General features: G+C 40.6%; 1 protein-coding gene across 1 annotated transcript in view; it reads left to right on the top strand.

The window, feature by feature from the left end:
- OTUD7B (OTU deubiquitinase 7B) overlaps positions 1 to 18,380 on the top strand; it is a 52,166-nt gene that overhangs the window by 22,427 nt on the left and 11,359 nt on the right. Inside the window, exons 2-6 of the mRNA XM_007463486.1 lie at positions 7,935 to 8,084; positions 11,949 to 12,137; positions 14,015 to 14,242; positions 15,739 to 15,840; positions 17,370 to 17,497. Of these exons, the coding sequence (XP_007463548.1) occupies positions 8,000 to 8,084; positions 11,949 to 12,137; positions 14,015 to 14,242; positions 15,739 to 15,840; positions 17,370 to 17,497 (732 nt within the window). The 5' untranslated portion in view covers positions 7,935 to 7,999. The remainder of the gene's footprint in view (positions 1 to 7,934; positions 8,085 to 11,948; positions 12,138 to 14,014; positions 14,243 to 15,738; positions 15,841 to 17,369; positions 17,498 to 18,380) is intronic.

Below are 18,380 nucleotides of genomic sequence, written 5' to 3'. Positions count from 1 at the left end.
ACTCTTTCATCTCTCCTGCCCACCTAGTCAAGAATTGTGTGAAAGTCTAAGGGTTTCTGTCCCTCTACTTTCTCCCTGTCTGGATTCCTTGGGACTGACATCATAGACGTGGAGGAGTTGCTGACCTTTGAAAATTCTTGACAGTCTTGAATGTTGTGGTTTTCCAGTGAGTTTGGGGAGGAGTTGGAGAGTACTCAGACACAGCTGTAATGCATCACTGGGACCAGGAGAGTGGGTATAGTGTGAGAATGTGGACACTTTGGGGGTTGTTGTAGATGAGAGAATGTAGGGTCAGTAGTTTCTCACGCATTTTAATATAGCTGTATTATCTACAGTCGGTATTTAATTTTAAGTCACTTTTCTCTGTTACTAAGTAGTTGGGCACTCAGATCATGCAGACTGGTTTTAATATTAGTCTGAACTAAACATTTAGGGAGAGAAATCTGTTGCAAATAAGATCATATTACAGTCTTAAGCAAATGTATTTGAGATGAGCAGTGTTTACAACACTGTAAACACTTTGAGATGACTTGCCTGTTTACAACACTGGTTATCTGATTATCGACAATACTGTTTCGTGTGTGTGTGTGTGTGTGTGTGTGTGTAGTGGGATACCGTACAAGTAGAATTCAGTTCATCTGAACAAAAATTGAGTACCTCCCAGGTGCTTGGATGCTAGGAATACAGGATGAACAAGACAAGATTCCTGCCCTCAAATTGCTCATGGTTTAGTGGGGAGACAGACATGTAAATAAACACAAATACTGTGCAGTGTGATAAAGAATATGATAGAGGTAGAGTACAAGATGTAACACCAAGGAGGAAGCAGGCACTTTAACTTGAGAAGCCAGGGAAGGTTTTGCAGATGAGGTAGTACTTAAGTTAGCCTTAAAGAAGAAATAAGAATTCACCTGCTAGGCCAGGAGTCGTTCCAGGCAGAGGGAACAACATTCACAAAGGAACTGAAATGTGAAGCACGTAGTATATGCTTGGGGAACTACCAGTACAAGGAGGGGAATGATGGGAGGTAGATAAGGCTGGAGGGTTAGGTAGAGCTAGATCATGAAGGGCCTCGTTTGTCATGTATAGGAATTTGGATATTAAGCTTTAGTCACTGAGGATCCAATAAAGAATTCAGAGCAGTGGGATATAATACTTTCATATTTGTATTTTAGATTGATCAGCCTCTACAAGCAACCACTGTGAAAAGTGGCTGGAGAGAGGAAGAGGGAGAAATTAGGAAGCTACTTACTGGGGTCCAGGTTATGAACATCTGAAGGTGTTGGATGGATTTGAGAATTTTTTAAGGTTAAAATTAGTAAACCTTAGTAAAGAACTATTTGTGAGCGAGGATAAGGCACAAGAGAAATCCAGGGTGGTTCCCAGGCTTGTGACTTGAGTGATAGGAGGGATGGTGGTACCACCTGCTAGAATAGGCAATACCAGAAGAAGAATAGCTTGAAAGGGTGGGGGACAGAGATAGAGATAGAGATAGAGATAGAGGGCTCATTTTTTTAATGTGCTGAGCTTGAAGTGCCTGTGGGATTCCTGGGTGAGTTGGAAAGAGTTGGGGACTGTGAATGCATTTTTTAAAATGAATGAATGAATGAATGAATTTTTGGCTGAGGTTGGGTCTTCGTTGCTGCGCACGGCCTTTCTCTAGTTGCATTGAGTGGGGGCTACTCTTCGTTGCGGTGTGTGGGCTTCTCATTGTGGTGGCTTCTCTTGTTGTGGAGCATGGGCTCTAGGCACACGGGCTTCAGTAGTTGCAGCACGCGGACTCAGTAGTTGTGGCTTGCAGGCTCTAGAGCGCAGGCTCAGTAGTTGTGGCTCATGGGCTTAGTTGCTCCACAGCATGTGGGATCTTCCTGGACCAGGGCTTGAGCACCACTGCACCACCAGGGAAGTCCCTACAAAGAGATACTTTAGATAAGCAGTAAGGAGTATGGTGATGATCTTATCTAAAAGACAGTGGTGCCATTGTCTTTCTATAGAAGCCCATTTTAGTAGGTCGAGGACTGACCATAAGGTGAGAAAGTAGCATCAGGGACTGTAGTCTAATTTAAGGAGTTTTGCAGAGAAGAAGAGAATAGCAGCCAGCAGGTAGGGCAGAGGAGGAAACCTGAAGGAACTCCTCTTGCTTCGTTTCTTTATTTTTTCTGTGAAGTCAGAGGGAAGGTCATCTATCAGGAGTAAGGGAGGTAATAAGGTTTTGGTGGGAGGCTCAGGGAGAATGGCAAAGGTGTGGGGTAGTAGCTGACAGGCCTGGTTAGGTACCAAAGTCAAGCAAAAGACTGCAGTGTTTCATTGAAATGAATGAGATGGAACACCAATATATCTGTAGTCAAGTTGCTCTGTAATATTATGTGATCTTGTCTTGTGCAGTAGCCCTATTTAGTAGCAGAGAAGTTGAATGTGGGGTCAATCCAGGTTGGGCCAATGAAATGGAAGGGTAAGGATAGGTTTTTACAGGAACATAAAGTCATCACTCATTGTGTTTATGTTCAGGTAGGTAAGAAGGAACAAAGTGGAATCTATCTGTTTTTCTCAGTCTTCTCCACTCTCATCCTAGTCTAGCTCACCATCATCTCTTTTCCAGTAGTTTTCTAAACAAGTCTCCCTAAATCCACTTGTGTTCCCTACAAACTATTCCCACTGCAACCAGGGTGATCTTTTAATGATTTAAATCTGATCATGTTCTATCCCTGCCTACAACCCTTCAAAGCCTTCTCATTACTTTTAGGATAAAATCTCAATCTTCATTAGGGTCCACTAGGCCCTTTCTTCATCCTCATTTTGCACCATTTTCACTTCTGTGTTCCTCCTTGCCACGGAACATTGATATGTGTTTCCTCTGCTAAGAGCATTCTTTCTTTCTTAGTTTGTCTCCAATGCCTACTCGTTTGTCAGTTCTTAGGTGTAATGTCACTTTCTTGGGAAAGCTTTTCCTGACTCCCTATAGGCTATAACACCCCTCCCCCCAATATTTTTCCCTATTATGATTATAATTGTGAAATTTTATGTTTTTTTTCCTCCATACTGGAAGCTTTGTGAGGATAGAGATTATGTCTAGTTCATGGTTGTGTTCCTAGTCCTGACCGTAGTGCCTGACACAGAGTAGGCACTCCATGAATTTTTGTTGAATCAATGAATAAGTTGGTTAAGGAATTGGATGTCTTAGTCTGAGGTGAGGATGTCTTGAGGTGAGATAGCAGGTTTAGTAGTAAGGAAAAGCTGGAGGGAGATGAGGTTGTAGACAGGGTAAGATGTTGGGAGTTGAAGATTTAGAGGTGGAATGGTTTCAGGGCATGGCAGGGTCCAGGACTGAGTTGTTGAAGTGGAGATGGAGGTATTTGTATTCGATGAGATTATGAAACTCTAAGGCAGAAGTGTTGGATGGATTATGCAGGTGGGTGTTGAAATTGCTCAGGAAGGTGGTAGGATTTGAATTGAGGAAAATATAAGGCAGGTGTCTAAGTCATTAATAAACACTGAGAGATAGGCACAGCCCTTTCCTATGGTGAAAGAATTGAATGGATAAGAATCAGTGTGGTTCTGGGAATCAGTAATGACTTAGTCCCTAGGGAAGCAGCATGGTACAGTAGAGAGAGCATGTGTTCAAAATATCTGGGTTCAGACTTTGGGTAGCTTCCTGACTTTTCAAACCTTATACCTTTCTCTCCTTGTAAACTGGGAATAATAAACCTGCTCTAGGGGTTTTGTTGTTAATGAATAAGATAGTGTTTTTGAAAGTGCTTACTTAATATTAACTTGTTAGTTTTTATTCTTGATTGCTGTCATCACTTCAAGAGGGCATGAAAGTGTGGAAGTAGGGATGAGAGGCAAAGATAGCAGCAGAAGTGAATTTTGAACAAGGTACATCACTTCATTTATTCCACTTGTTGAGTTTGTACTGTAGGGTCAGCATAAACATTTATGAATGAATACAGGTAAAAGCAAGTATTGATATAAGGAAGAATTTTGTAAAAGAAAAAAAAAAGGCACTGGCTGGCTTATGATAACATTGCAGTGTTGACCTACAACAAATTTTTATGGAAAGAAATGCTTTATCTGTTCCTTTTCCATGAAAATTCCATCATTCCTGGGAGTAGATTTTATTGTTCTAGAGAAGAGATCAAGGACCGTTATGTGTGAGAGAGAGGGGAGCTGGTGATTTAGTTTAAAAAAGCATTTTCTAACAATTAGAGCTGTCCAACAAAATGGACATTGTGGCAAAAAAAAGAGTCTCCACCAGAGCTTGTATTCATGTGGAGACTGCATGATTTACCTGTCAGAGATGTAATAGAAGGATTCTTGCATTGGGGCAGACATTGGTTTAAATAATCGCTAAAGTCCCACCAATTGGAAGGTTGGAGGATTTTGATTCCAGTTTAGATTTGTCTAAACACCATTCAATCAACAAATATTTGAATACCTCTTCTGTTTCATTTGAAAGTTTGAAAGCCAGTGTTTTGTTTTCTTTTTTTTCCTTCCTGTGTGCTGAGAGTCAAGGACTGTGAGTCTTAGTCATTGCCTTGGATGTTCCCATTTGGAATTTAAGAAGCTCAAGCCATGTGTTGGTAGTGATGTAACAAAAGCTGCAATCCTCATCTGTTGGGTGGGGTTAGGGTGGAGTCCATGGCATGCACCTGGAGACATCGAATATAAGAATGGGCTGCCAAGAAGTTTGGTTTAGTGCTTCGAATTTTTGAGCAAGTCATTCTAGATAATGTTGGACCTTGAAATTACTTATTTATTTATTTTTCAGATGACTTACTCAGAATTAATTCTTTTTTTTTTGGAGATTATTTTTAAAAAATATTTTTTTAAAAGAATATCCTACTACGTTGGCATATGAGGTCTACGATGCCATGACATCGATGGTTTTCATTGGCTTCTCTCACTCAAAAGCCTCTGGCTGGCTGGGAAATTGCCTATAAGCCTGTGGCTTAATCAGCTCCTCTCTTCTGCTGAGTACTTTTTTGTTGATTGTTATTTGTGTACTTACTGTATATTTCCCACATCCTTTCAGTAAGTTATTAGAGTGGCTTTACCAAGTTCCTTTGCATGTTTTTTTAAGAGAGAAGGTTGAAATGCATTTTGCAGCTGTGCTCTTGGTTTTAGATTATTCATGTGTTTAAGTTATTTGGGCTGCTACCATGCCCTGTGACCTAAGACAGTGACTAAAATGGGCTTGAAGAAGGAATTCTTGTGTGTATTAGAGGAAAGGGAAACCACTCATTCATCTGTGAATTTTGAAGGAATTTAATTCTTAAGTATTTTATCTGAGGAACTAAGTTGTTTAAAAACAACATTTTGAATTTGAGGTATCTTAGGCCAAAAGTTCTTTATGTAATGGTAGTCTTTTCTGACAGTTGTGATATTAAAATGGAAGTAAATTAGACATTGATAATATGCAGACCAAAAGAGAATGTAAGGATCATAGTTTCTGAGGCTGTAGTGAACTAAAGAAGTTCATTTTTTAAACCTGGGAAGGATCTTAGAAGTCATCGAATCCAAGTCTAGGATATACAAGAAGCAACTGACACCCTGTAAGTAATTTGACCAAAGTCACCCAGCTAATATATATAAGTGTAGGTAGAACTCTTCTGATACGAGGGTGGTGGAAGTGACAGTATGTTGATGTCTCTTTAGAAAGGAGAGTTTGTAAAACTTTGAGAGATGGATTGGGACTGGGACAGACCATTAGAAATGTGAAAGATGAAGTACCCTTGAATTTTTCTTTTTAAAATTTATTTTTGTTTTTATTTATTTACTTATTTATTTTGGGCTGTGTTGGGTCTTCATTGCTGGGTGCGGGCTCTGTCTAGTTGTGGTGAGTGGGGGCTACTCCTCGTTGTGGTGCGCGGGCTTCTCACGGCGGTGGCTTCTCTTGTTGTGGAGCACGGGCTTTAGGCATGCGTGCTTCAGTAGTTGCAGCTTGCAGGCTCAGTAGTTGTGGCTCGTGGGCTCTAGAGTGAAGGCTCAGTAGTTGCGGTGCACAGGCTTAGTTGCTCGGCGGCATGTGGGAACTTCCCAGACCAGGGATTGAACCCATGTCCCCTGCATTGGCAGGCGGATTCTTAACCACAGTGCCACCAGGGAAGTCCCACCCTCACATTTCTGATCTTCTGAGTTAAGCCTCAAATTGATTGGTTTGGTGGTGGCTGATATGGAGGTTCAGTTAGTCATTTAATCATTTATTCATCAGGCATTTATTGACTGTCAACAGTAATGTAGATGCTGTGCTAGATGTTGCAGCACAAATAGGAATTAAACATGTCCCTTTGCTCCTGGACCTCTTGTACTCATGGAACAGTACAAGAAGGAATACTTTCTATTTTGCCATCTCTCTCCAAAAAAAAAGAAATTCTACATGAAGTTATTAAGTTAGTGGCCTACTGGTTTTATAACCCACAAATCACTGCTGCTTATTTGCCTTACTATTTCTAAGGAATTTAGATAATTAGGATCTGATCACACCACTAAAGAAGCTATGTCTTGGGGTCAGGGGAAGTGTGATGAAAAAGTACCTGAGAATCACCCTTAGAGTTTAGGTTGTTTAGAAGGAGATGCTTCTGAAGAGACAGTCACCTGAGCCACCCTGTTGCCTTTGAGAACTCTACTTTTGGCATTCCGCCAAAGCAGGGGACTGGTGGGTGTGGTGGGGCAGGTATGTGCCTGGTGACTTTACCAACAAGTCCTCTTTTACAGAGAACTGTAAACCTGTCTGAAGTGGCAGATTTTGGTGAGAAGTTGTTTTTCACTCGGTTATTGCTCCCTCCGCTGGGACTGCTAACTTCAGAGGAATGTGGATTGGTGCCAAGCCGACAGGTCAGGGACATAGTTTCTGCCAAAGTCAAGTCTGAAAGAAGCGATCTTTTTCAGGTGAACTTACTTGGTGGTCATTTGTCCTGAGTGGAGAAAGGCATGTTTCCTGGGTTCATGAAGTTAGTGGACAAAGATTGACCTTTGTTATGAACCTTTGGGATCTCCACTCTGCTTTGCATAATCGCAGATTGTTTTATTTTGAGTATTCTTATTTTTTTAAATTTTTTTGGCCGCGCTGCTCGGCTTGTGGGATCTTAGTTCCCCGACCAGGCATCGAACCCATACCCCCTGCAGTGGAAGCACAGCGTCCTACCCATTGGACCGCCAGGGAAGTCCCTGTTTTGATTAAGTTTAGATATCAGTTTGCTTCTCCCATTTCCTCAGCTAGCATCAGAGTACTAGTCAACTCTAAAGTTATTCAGTGTATAGTATTCATTCATTCAGTAAAATGTTTGCTGAGAGCCGTGTGCCAAGCACTGTGCCAAGGGATACATGCTGGGGATACATTAGTGGACAAAACAAACAAGCTCTGTACTTTCAAGAAACTTTTATGTTGGAGGAGGAGGCTAGACAGCAACCAACTAAAATAATTTCAGGGTATATCAAGTGCCAAGAAGGAAATAAACAGGCGCTATGTAAGAGAATAATGCAGGTGGGGAATTCTTCAGGGTGGTGGTCTGCTGCTTCCTTCCATTAGTTTGGATAAGCAAACTGATGGCTAGAAATGTAATACTCTAGAAAGGTAGAGGAAGAGCATTATTTGGAGTGGTATTATGGTTTTGTGGTTAATGTAGTAGTTAAGAAATTAATATAGGTGAAGTGGGTGAACTGTATGTAATGGATGGTAACTAGACTTGTGATGGTGATCACTGTATAGATGTTGAACTGTAATGCTAGACACCTGAAACTTATATAATAAAAGGAAAAAAAACTAATGTTAATGAGAAATTAGGAAACTAAATGTTACTCTTTATAATAAATTCTACTGAAATGAATGAGCTAGGATAGTTAGTTTCCCCATTTGGTTAGGAAGCTGCTGAAATTGGGCTATGATCATCCCTTTCCAGTGTAATTTGGGCCTTATGTGTTTATTTCCTTCTCAGGTGGAGGCCTGAATTTTGATCTATGTCCTCCCTACATCAGCTGCCTGAAAGTACTTAATGATCACATGACCCTGGACATGGATGCTGTCCTGTCAGATTTTGTCCGTTCCACAGGAGCAGAGCCGGGGTTGGCCCGAGATCTCCTGGAAGGTAAGGAGTCTTTGGGGGAGAATGAGAAGAGAGAAAATAAGATGTGATATTTATTGTTAGGATGATTTGGAACATTTAAGGTGAACAGAAAGACTCTTTGTGTATGGTAGGCCTTATAAGTTACTTCTAATAATCTACTTTGTGTGTTACCCACCATAATTTTAAAATGCAAAATTCCCTTTTCACCTTGAAGTTTTGGGTAGCTTTCTCCACTGTCAATTTAAGCTCAGGTAATGCAAGTGAAATTTGATATTAGTCCACTAAAACCATAATTTTAGATCTGTAAGACTTCCTTTTTATGTATAAATGATTAGATTTTCATATTTGGGATCATTCATGTTTTTTGTCTTTCCTTCTCTAACTTGTATGGGTCATTCTATATAGAGTGGATTAATTTAATGTTTTCATTTAGCTGCTTTTGTTTACTTATATCTGTATGTATGTGTAAGTGTGAATGTTCTAGATTTTAAGGTCCTTTAGGCTTGGCCTCATGTCAGTAAGATTCTTTGTTTGGAGTCGTAGTTAACAGATGCTTTTTGGTGAAAGTATATAATGACGCAAATAGGTGAGCCTGTGGGGGAAGGAGCAAGTTCTTAGCACACATAGGTAATTTTCTAGGTTGTCAGCCCTTAGTAAGGTGTGGCAATATGACAGTTACTTAGGCACCTGTGAGAATAATGTTGGTTTGGAAATGGAAGATCAGGGTTTAAATTCTAGTTTGCTAATTCAGTATGGCTTTGCCCTTAACTTGTATTTTCAGTTTCATCTCCTACTACCTTCTCCCACAGTTCCTGTGCTCCAGCCAGGCCTGACCTGTTTCCTTTCCCTGATCATATTAAGTTGTATTCTTAGTCTGCAGTGTCCTTTCCTCCATTATTCTCTTGAAATTTTCCTTATCCTTCCGGATTCAGCTCAAAAGCCTTCTCTTCCTCTTGTAACATGTGTTGAACACTTCTATGTGTTCAATATGTGTGAGGCACTTGAAATATATTACTTTATTCTCACAACCATTCTGAAAAATAGGTTTTATTATCCCAGTATTACAGCTTAAAAACTGAGGTCCAAGAAGTTAAGCAGGATTTGAACCTAGGCAATCTCATTTCAAAGTCTGGCTTTTAACAAGTGTGTTACAAGTTAATGCTTGCATGTCATCTCTCTTTCTCTCACACACACCCATGTGCACACACACCCATACTATGAAAGAAGAGTTGGGGGTGCTGTGGAAGTTTAAGAGAGAAACCTAATTTGGATATAGAGTGCAGAAAGGCTTTTTCTGAAGTGACATGTGAACTGAACACAGAAGGATGCACAGGAGTAGCAAGACAAAGGGATGTAGCACGAGTGTTTATGTAAAAAAAAAAGTAGCTTATACAAGGACCCTGAGGTGGGAGAGAGTTTGGCACTGATAGTGAGCGAGGTAGGAAGAGTAGTACAAGAAAGAATGGTAGGAAGCTGGTTAGATAAGCAGGAAGCAGAATATGGGGGGCCTTTGTAGGCCATGGTAAGGGTTGTGCATTTCAGTGTATGTTCGGTGGGAAGCTGGTGAAGGATTTTAATCAGGGGAGTGAAATGATTGGGTTTGAGTTTCTGAACAGTGTACTGATAAAAGATATGGAACCGATTGGAAGGTGGCCAGAGATGAAGTGGTAAAATCAGTTAAGAATGTTGCCATAGTTCAGGTGAGAGGTGATGGTGACTTGGACTACAGTGGTAACAGCAGAGTGAGAAGTGGGTAGATTTAAGGTATAATTTAGAAAGGGAACCAAAGGACCTGATCCTCACTTTTCTGTCTCTATCTTTCTGTCTCTTGCTTTTTCCTTTGAGAGTTAACTCTGGTTGTAGTGTAAAGAACAAATTATAGAGGGGAGGGACTAAGAGTAGAGAGACTAGGGAGCCCCCTCCCAAAAGACCAGGTGAAATTATGAGGACCTGAATTGGGGTAGTGACAATAAAAATGGACAAGAAAGAATAGATTTGAGAAATGTTTCAAGGGTACAAACAACCTTGAGAACTGAGTAGATAGTGAGGGAAGAGGAGGAGTGGGGTCTGAGGAATGGTGAAGAGCTGAAATGACTGTAGTTTCTGGCCTGGAGGGGTTGTGATGCCATTACTGATTTAGGGACTGTAGAAGAAGGGGAAGAAGCAAGCTCTAGGAGGGAAGATGATGGATGTTCAGTTTTAGACATGTTGACTGTTAGGAGGACCTGATTTTAAGGACTTTAGCAGACAGTTGGAGATAACTATCCAGTGCTCAAGACAAATCATTTATTCATTCATTGGTTCAGAACAAAAGTCCTCCATTCTCTAACAAATATTTATTGAGTACCTATTATGTACTAGGTTCTAGATGCTTGAACAAAACAAAACAAGCAAAAATCTCTGCCTTTACATTCTAGCCTGAGAGATAGTCAGTAAACAATAAACCTGATAACCAAGTAAATTGTAAAGTACATAGTATAAGGTGTTAGGTGCTGTGGAAAATGGTAAGGGGAATGATGAGGTAGCTTGTGATTTTTAGTTGGGTAGTCAGGGTAGGCCTTATTAAGAGTGTGACATTTGAGCAAATATCTGAAGGAGATGAGGAATTGTGTAGATATATTGGAGAAAGAGCCTTCTAGGCAGTGGGAATAGGTGGTGGAAAGGCTGTAGGTGGGAGCAGTCTTAGCACATTTCTGGGAACAGCAAAGAGGCCAGTATGACTGACGCAGAGTGCAGAGTGAGCAAAGGGAGTTGGAGCAAGTGGTGAATCTAATGGCTCAGAAATAAATTCACCTGGCATGGATGATTAATACAGCTTAACTGGAGAATTATAATTATAACAAGAAGCATAACAGCAATGGCAGTAAATACACAAATAATGCTTTCTGTGTGCCAAGCACTGTTTTAAGTGCTTTCAGTTAATTTAATCTTCTTAACAATCCTATGTGGTATCACCTCCACTTTCATAACCAGGGAAGTTGAAGCACAGAGGAAAGGTTAGAAAAGTAGGCTAGGTCATAGAAAGCCTTGAACGCCAGACAAAGGAGGCTAAACTTTATTCTGTAGGCAGTGGTAAGCCACTAAAAATTTGATTATGGAACTGAAATGATCAGAATTGTGCTGTAGAAAGATTAATCTCATGGGATCCTTTAGAGTAGATTGGAGGTGGGACAGTAGGTGATATAGGAATTGAATTAAGGTGGTGACAAATGGAATAGAACAGAAAGAAGTGTGAACAATTACGCAATATGTTATTTATTGACTAATTTAACTGGAGAAAAAAGCAACTGAAAAATCTGCTGTGACAAATCTATCCTTCAGCAGAGTAGTGATTCTTAAATTTGAGGGGAATTGACAATTCCCTTTGATAACCTGATGGCAGCTATCAGCTCTTTCTTTAGAAAAACGCACATACCTATAACTTTGTATACAGTTTCAGGTGGTTTAGGACACCCCAGAGCACATCTAGGCTCAGAACTCTCTGGATCTCAGAATTAGGAGACCTGGGCTTGAGTCCAGCTGAGGCCCTGGTGTGAACTACCGGTGACTTTGGGCAAGTAACTACTTCTTTAGGCTTCATTTCCTTTATCTGTAAAATGAGGTTACTAGGTCTCCAAGGGCCCTTTCAGTTCAGAGAGAGAAATTCTGTATGCACATGGGGCTTTCTTAGGAAATAGACAATAAGTAAATAAAGAAGTTGTGGTATTCCAGATTGAAGTGTTATGAAGGAAATTAAAGTAGGGGAAGGAAAAGGAGAATGACTGAAGTGCGCATGAGTATATGCTCGCTGGTTTTGATAAGATGCTTAGAATGATGTTCTGTATCTTTCCTCAATTTTTCTATACTCTCAGCGCCCAATTCACTTTTTGTTTTGTGTCCTGACAGGAAAGAATTGGGATGTGAGCGCCGCCCTCAGTGATTTTGAACAGCTACGTCAGGTCCATGCTGGGAACCTGCCCCCACCCTTTAGTGAGGGGAGTGGTGGCTCCAGGACCCCTGAGAAAGGGTTTTCTGATAGAGAGTCTACTCGCCCTCCCCGACCCACCCTACAGCGGCAGGATGACATCGTTCAAGGTATTGGGGTGCTGAGGGCTGTTTTCGTATGCGGAGCAGAAAGAAAGGGAGGCAGCTGCTGACCAGTCAGAGAATTTAGTGATCCTTTGGAGATGATTCCATTCCTCCCCCACCTCCCCAGCCAAATGATCAGAGGTGACCTCAGTCTGTCCAGATGCTGGAACCCCTCACTTTCTGCATCTTGAGTGCCATCCTGTATAAATGCCTTCTTCAAAGAGATAGAGAAAGAAGAATAACGATCTAATTGTTGAGATAAGGTACACATAAAGATAGAATTCAAAGGATCACTATCATCTACCCCTTTGGAGGATATTTTGTTAATATTTATTAGTATCTGTCAAAAATTTTAAATGCATGTATACTCTATCTCAGCAATTTTGTTTCTAGGAATTTATCATATATGTGTTGTGTGTGTGTGTGTGTGTCTGTGTGTGGTGTGTATCCTTTTAAATAAATACATACATACCTAATTCATAAATAGACACAAAGACATGTAGTGTAAAGCTTGAAAGTTAAAGCTTGAAAACAACTTTTAATTATCCATTAGTAAAGGAGTGGTTAAATAAATTGTAATCATCCATATTATGGAATACTTGGCAGCCATTAGAAAGAATTAAGTAGAACTTGATGTGCTATTTTGGAAAAATCTCTAAAATCTATTGAGAAAGGTAAGATGAAGAACAGTATATATAGCATGTTCCTGTTTATGTTTTTAAAAATTGTTATAAAAGTTATTTGTGCTTCTATGTGCATCAGAAATTCTAGGAATTCCCTGGAGGTCCATTGGTTAGGACTGCGTGCTTCCACTGCAGGGAGGCACGGGTTCAATCGCTGGTTGGGGAATTAAGATCCCACATACCACGCTGCACGGCACGGCAAAAAAATTTAAAAGGATACAAAACGTTGCCTCTGGGGAAGGGATCAGGAATTTTGAATGAGAGGGACATTTCTTTGTAACACTTCAGACCTTTTGGTAGTATTTTGATTTTTTACCATGGGCATGTGGTACTTTAAAAATACCTTTAAAAAGAGTTAACACTATAAAATAACTTTAGACTAACTACTTACTTTATGCATCATCCCTGGCAGATATTGGATTAAGACCTGATACCCAATATAATTTTTAGCTTTCTGATAGTCATTATATAACACAAGCCATGCAAATGAATTTCAATACTATACTGAGCAAATTATAATCACAGTAGAATATCTGCTGGAGAATTATAAGTGCCATGTATTCAAAACAAATGAAATAATTTGGGGCACTATCTATATTACCACCTTCCTCTGTGATATGTTAAATAAGAATTGACTGTACCTGTAAATTTCTGATAAATATGAGTATCAAGAAAAGTTGTAGTAAATAATGTAAATAAATGTTACTGATGGTAGATAAGAAAGTTCCTGAATGTGTAAGATTTGTCATTAATTTTCTATAACGGAAATCCTTTTCTACATTCTCCAAGGCCCTGAAAATTATCAGAGAGATTATTTGACTCAGTGTAGCCAAATGAAACTCCATTTCCCTTATTCCCTCTTCCTCCCACCAAACAATGACTAAGTTGCCAAATGAAGGGTCCCTATTATGTTGGGAAATGGAAGTGGAAGAAGGCAGTGTCATGGAGAGAAGTTCAGGCAAAAGGGTAGAAAGAGGAACGTATATTTGGTGCTAATGCGAGTGCCTGTGAAAATGCCACTTTTTATGTTTCTCCAACTGTATTTGGCATGAGAAAGAGGGTCATGAAATTTGGTAGCCAGTTAGACTTACAGTTTTTCCCTGACTGGAAACCTTGTCAAGAGGTAACCATCACCTCATGAGTGGAAAGTTCTCTGAGTGGGTTGTGTTTGTTCTAAGGTGACTCCATTTCTCATTGCAGAAAAACGCCTGTCTAGGGGCATCTCCCACGCCAGCTCCAGCATTGTTTCCCTGGCCCGGTCCCATGTCTCCTCCAATGGTGGGGGTGGGGGGAGCAGTGAGCACCCCCTGGAAATGCCCATCTGTGCCTTCCAGCTTCCAGATCTCACTGTGTACAATGAAGACTTTCGCAGCTTCATAGAGAGAGACCTCATTGAACAGTCCATGCTGGTTGCCTTGGAGCAGGCAGGTCAGTGAGCACTTCCTTTCCCATGCTCTTCCCTCTGCTCTCCACGTCTAGGCAGCCACGTGGAGGGGCTGGGCTTGACAAGCAGCTTCCAGTCTAAGCCTGCGATCTGACTGATTGCAGTCAAACTCAGCAGTCAATCAGAGAGACATGTACTGAGCTAGGTGCTTATTGAAGTTAAAGAAAGGACACAAATAAGACACTTTCCTCTGGAAATTTCCTGTTTGATTGAAGGGAAACCAGATACACATGTGAAAGGCCTACAAATCAATACCTAAAAATCAATACATGAAAAAAATACAAATGAATTATAATTGGCTCTGGAACACCTTGTGTGTTCCAATGCTGTAGATGGTTGGTTCCAAGAACCAATGCTGTAGATGATGCACAGTGGTGATTAAACTAAGTCACATTTATTTATACGAACCTTTCCCAAAAGATTTATTTACCTTTACAATTATGTTTGTTTTAAATTATATTTAAAATTTGTTGGTATGTTGGGGTGAGGCAGCTGGGATTTCTGGGAAAGCTAGTCAGTTATTAGAAACCTCCCATGGAAGAAGGACGGGGGGTGGGAGGTGGGGGCACAGAAAGGAAGGTCTTGTTTTTCATTTTGTGCCCTTCTATACTAATCGTGTGCATCTATTTACAGTTTTTTAAGTAGTAAGCAGTTTATCTGACTGCTGTGATTATAGGCCAGTTTTTCTTTCAGTAGACTGTGCAGTAATTCAAAAAAACTTTTAAGCATCATTCATAAAATATTTTCCTTATATAAGTAATGGATCAGCAATTGTAGGATGACTACAGAATTGAGACTCATTTTCTTGGGTATTTTAAGTAATTTGTCTTATTGCTCATGTCTTTAAAGTCGTACCACATACATGGTGACATGCCTACTGTCATATATGCAGATGATACTTGCATGACACTTTGAATATACATGTTGGGTTGTTTTTCTTTTACTGATGATGGATTTGTGCTGACCTTTATTGCTACAGTGTCTGCTGGTCTCCTGACCAGAGTGAAGAAATCAGAGCCAGACCAAGTAGCCAACACAGATTTCGACCTATGACCTAGACCTCATCATCCAACCCAGGGTTGTTCAATCTTAGCACTACTGACACCTAAGACCAGATGATTCTTTGTTGTGTGAGCTGCCTTGTGCATTATATTGTGTTTAGCAGCCTTCCTGGCCTCTACCCACTAGATGGCAGTAGCATCCCCCCACCACTTGTGACAACCAAACATATTTCCAGACGTTGCCAAATGTCCCTTTGGGGACGAAATTGTCCCTACTTAAGAACTGATCTAACCAGTTGTGCTCACCAGATTCTGATGAACCAGATATAAGTGAAGAAGATACACAGAGTAATAGAGTGATGGTTTGATTTTGGATAGGCTTCCTAGAGGAGGCAAATTTGGAGTCTGTTTTAGAAATAGGGAAGTAGGGAGAACTTTATGCATCATTTGCTCCTCTCCTTTTCCTCCTGTTCCTGTAGGGCGTTTGAACTGGTGGGTGAGTGTGGACCCCACCTGTCAGAGGCTCCTTCCCTTGGCAACTACTGGAGATGGAAACTGCCTCCTGCACGCAGCCTCTCTTGGTGAGTCTTGAAAATGGTCCTTCATTCCCTCATAGAAAGGAAGCAGTAGTTAAATCTCATGTGAAGGACTTGATCCAACCATTCTTGATCTCAGACAGAAGTGATGGCTCAGAGCAAGGCTCTGTGTGTGTGTGTGTGTGTGTGTGTGTGTGTGTGTGTGTGTGCACGCTCACTGGTGCAGGAGGAGATGGAAGAGAGCCCTGCCCTGGTTTTTCAGTCTTGTTGAGAAATCGTATGGAATACATAGGATTTAGCACAAGTCCCACTCTGAGAACTGGCCCCCAGAAGTAATGCGCAGCAGTAAGCAAGCAGTATACTGTATGTGTATGCATATAATTCCACTAAGTATTTATTCTTTTGGTATATAAAAAAGATACCTGTGAAACTTGTTTATTATTATTTTTTAATGTATGTCTAATCTAGAATAATGTATTTTTCTTTCTTTTTTTCTTCCAGTTTTATTGATATAATTGACATACAGCACTGTATAAGTTTTATACAGCATAGTGATTTAACTTACATGCATTATGAGATGATTACAATAAGTTTAGTGGACATTCATCATCTCATGGATACAAAATTAAAGAGATAGAAAAAATTCTTTTTTCCTTGTGATGAGAACTTTTAGGATTTACTCTTAACAACTTTCATATATAACATACAGCAGTGTAATTATATTTATCATGTTGTACATTGTACCCCTAGTACTCAATAGTCTTGTAAATGGAACTTTGTACCTTTTAGCTACCTTCACCCAATTCCCCCTGCCTTTGGTAACCACAAATCTGATCTCTTTTTCTATGAGTTTGTTTTTGAAGTATAATTGACCTACAACACTGTTATACCCTGGCACACAACATGGCAATTCAATATTTCTATATATTTCAAAATGATCACCATGTTAAGTGTAGTTACCATCTGTCACCATACAAAAATATTACATAATTATTGACTTGTTTACTTTAAATTGTTATGCCTATTTATAATTCAATATATTATTTGCCTTAGCTTTTAAAAAAAGTCCCCATTTTCCAACCACCCCTCAAGCTTTGATGCTGATTGCCATGTGCCAGACCCATCTTATCTGCTGCTACTCTGTATTTTACTTTATTTATTTAAAAAATTTGTTTTTAATTGGCCACACCACGAGGCTTATGGGATTTTAGTTCCCTGACCAGGGATCAAACCCAGGCCCTTGGCAGTGAGAGCGAGGAGTCCTAACCACTAGATGGCCAGGGAATTCCCACTCTGTATTTTAATTTGTTAGACTTGGTATCACTAGTAAAGGCTTCTTGTCAGAAGTCTGTAGGATGTGGTATATCCCCCACTTTCAGGTTCTCAAAGTTTCTGAACCTCCAGAATAGGAACATCTTTTCTTTCTTGATTACCTTTCCCCCAAGTCACAGCAGGGGTTTCTTTGAACCTGGGCTTCAGCCTGATTTCCTTCATGCCAGGGTCTGTGTTTCATAATTAATAAGTGGAGTTGAGTCAGGGTAGGGTGTCTTAACCATCATGTTGTCTTGCCATAGGGATGTGGGGTTTCCATGATCGGGACTTGATGCTACGGAAAGCTTTGTATGCACTAATGGAGAAGGGAGCGGAGAAGGAAGCATTAAAACGGCGCTGGAGGTGGCAGCAAACTCAGCAGAATAAAGAGGTGAGGGAGCTTGGGCAGGAGCACCTTGTTTCCCAAAGTTACCGAGGGGAAATGCTCAGTGCCTACCAGTAGGAAATGTCTCCTACTTAGGTGCTTAGGTCAGTGTTACTCCTCTTGTAATCCTGGAAATGGTTGAAAATTCAGATACCACCATAGGGTACATGCCTTCTGATAGAGTTATGAGAACTGGTGTGGGGAAGTGGAGACTTGTAGAGGAGGTATCTAATGTTGTGCATTTCTACCCAATAGGCACTCAATAAGCCTTTAGTGGCAGTCTTTTGCAAAATGAAATATGACAAGCTTATAGGATTTTTGCGTTGTTTTGTGTTTTTGCATATAATAAGGCTAGACCAATTTTTAAGGACTTATGTTTTCAACCACCATTATAGAAATGTAAATGCGTAAAAATAGTTTTGGCCATATATACCGTGTCTTGTATGTTCAGTTTATCTGTTAAAAAATTGTAAAAGCATGAGTTTGAATGGTACTTCTTAGAAGTTCAGCAGATGTTGAGTTTAATTGGTACTTCTCAGGGATTTAGTAAATGTTAAGGCTGCTTTCATGTAAGAAAGCAATACTGGGAAGTTTCCTGGGGGTCCAGTGGTTAGGACTCCGGCGGTTTCACTGCCATGGCCCGGGTTCAGTCCCCACCACCACGACGCAGCCAAAAGAAAAAAAGTAACACTGGACTGTTTGTACTTTCCATCCCTATAAACGGGGTGGGCAAAATATGGCCTGTAGGGCTTCCCTGGTGGTGCAGTGGTTGGGAGTCCGCCTGCCAATGTAGGGGACATGGGTTCGTGCCCCGGTCCGGGAAGATGGCACATGCCGCGGAGCGGCTGGGCCCGCGAGCCATGGCCGCTGAGCCTGCGCGTCCAGAGCC

This window comes from Lipotes vexillifer, unplaced genomic scaffold (genome assembly GCF_000442215.2).
Source record: "Lipotes vexillifer unplaced genomic scaffold, Lipotes_vexillifer_v1.1 scaffold1034, whole genome shotgun sequence".
Classification (NCBI taxonomy): domain Eukaryota; kingdom Metazoa; phylum Chordata; class Mammalia; order Artiodactyla; family Lipotidae; genus Lipotes; species Lipotes vexillifer.
The sequence above is the reverse complement of the archived record's forward strand: the minus strand, read 5'-3'. Positions and strand labels throughout refer to the sequence as shown.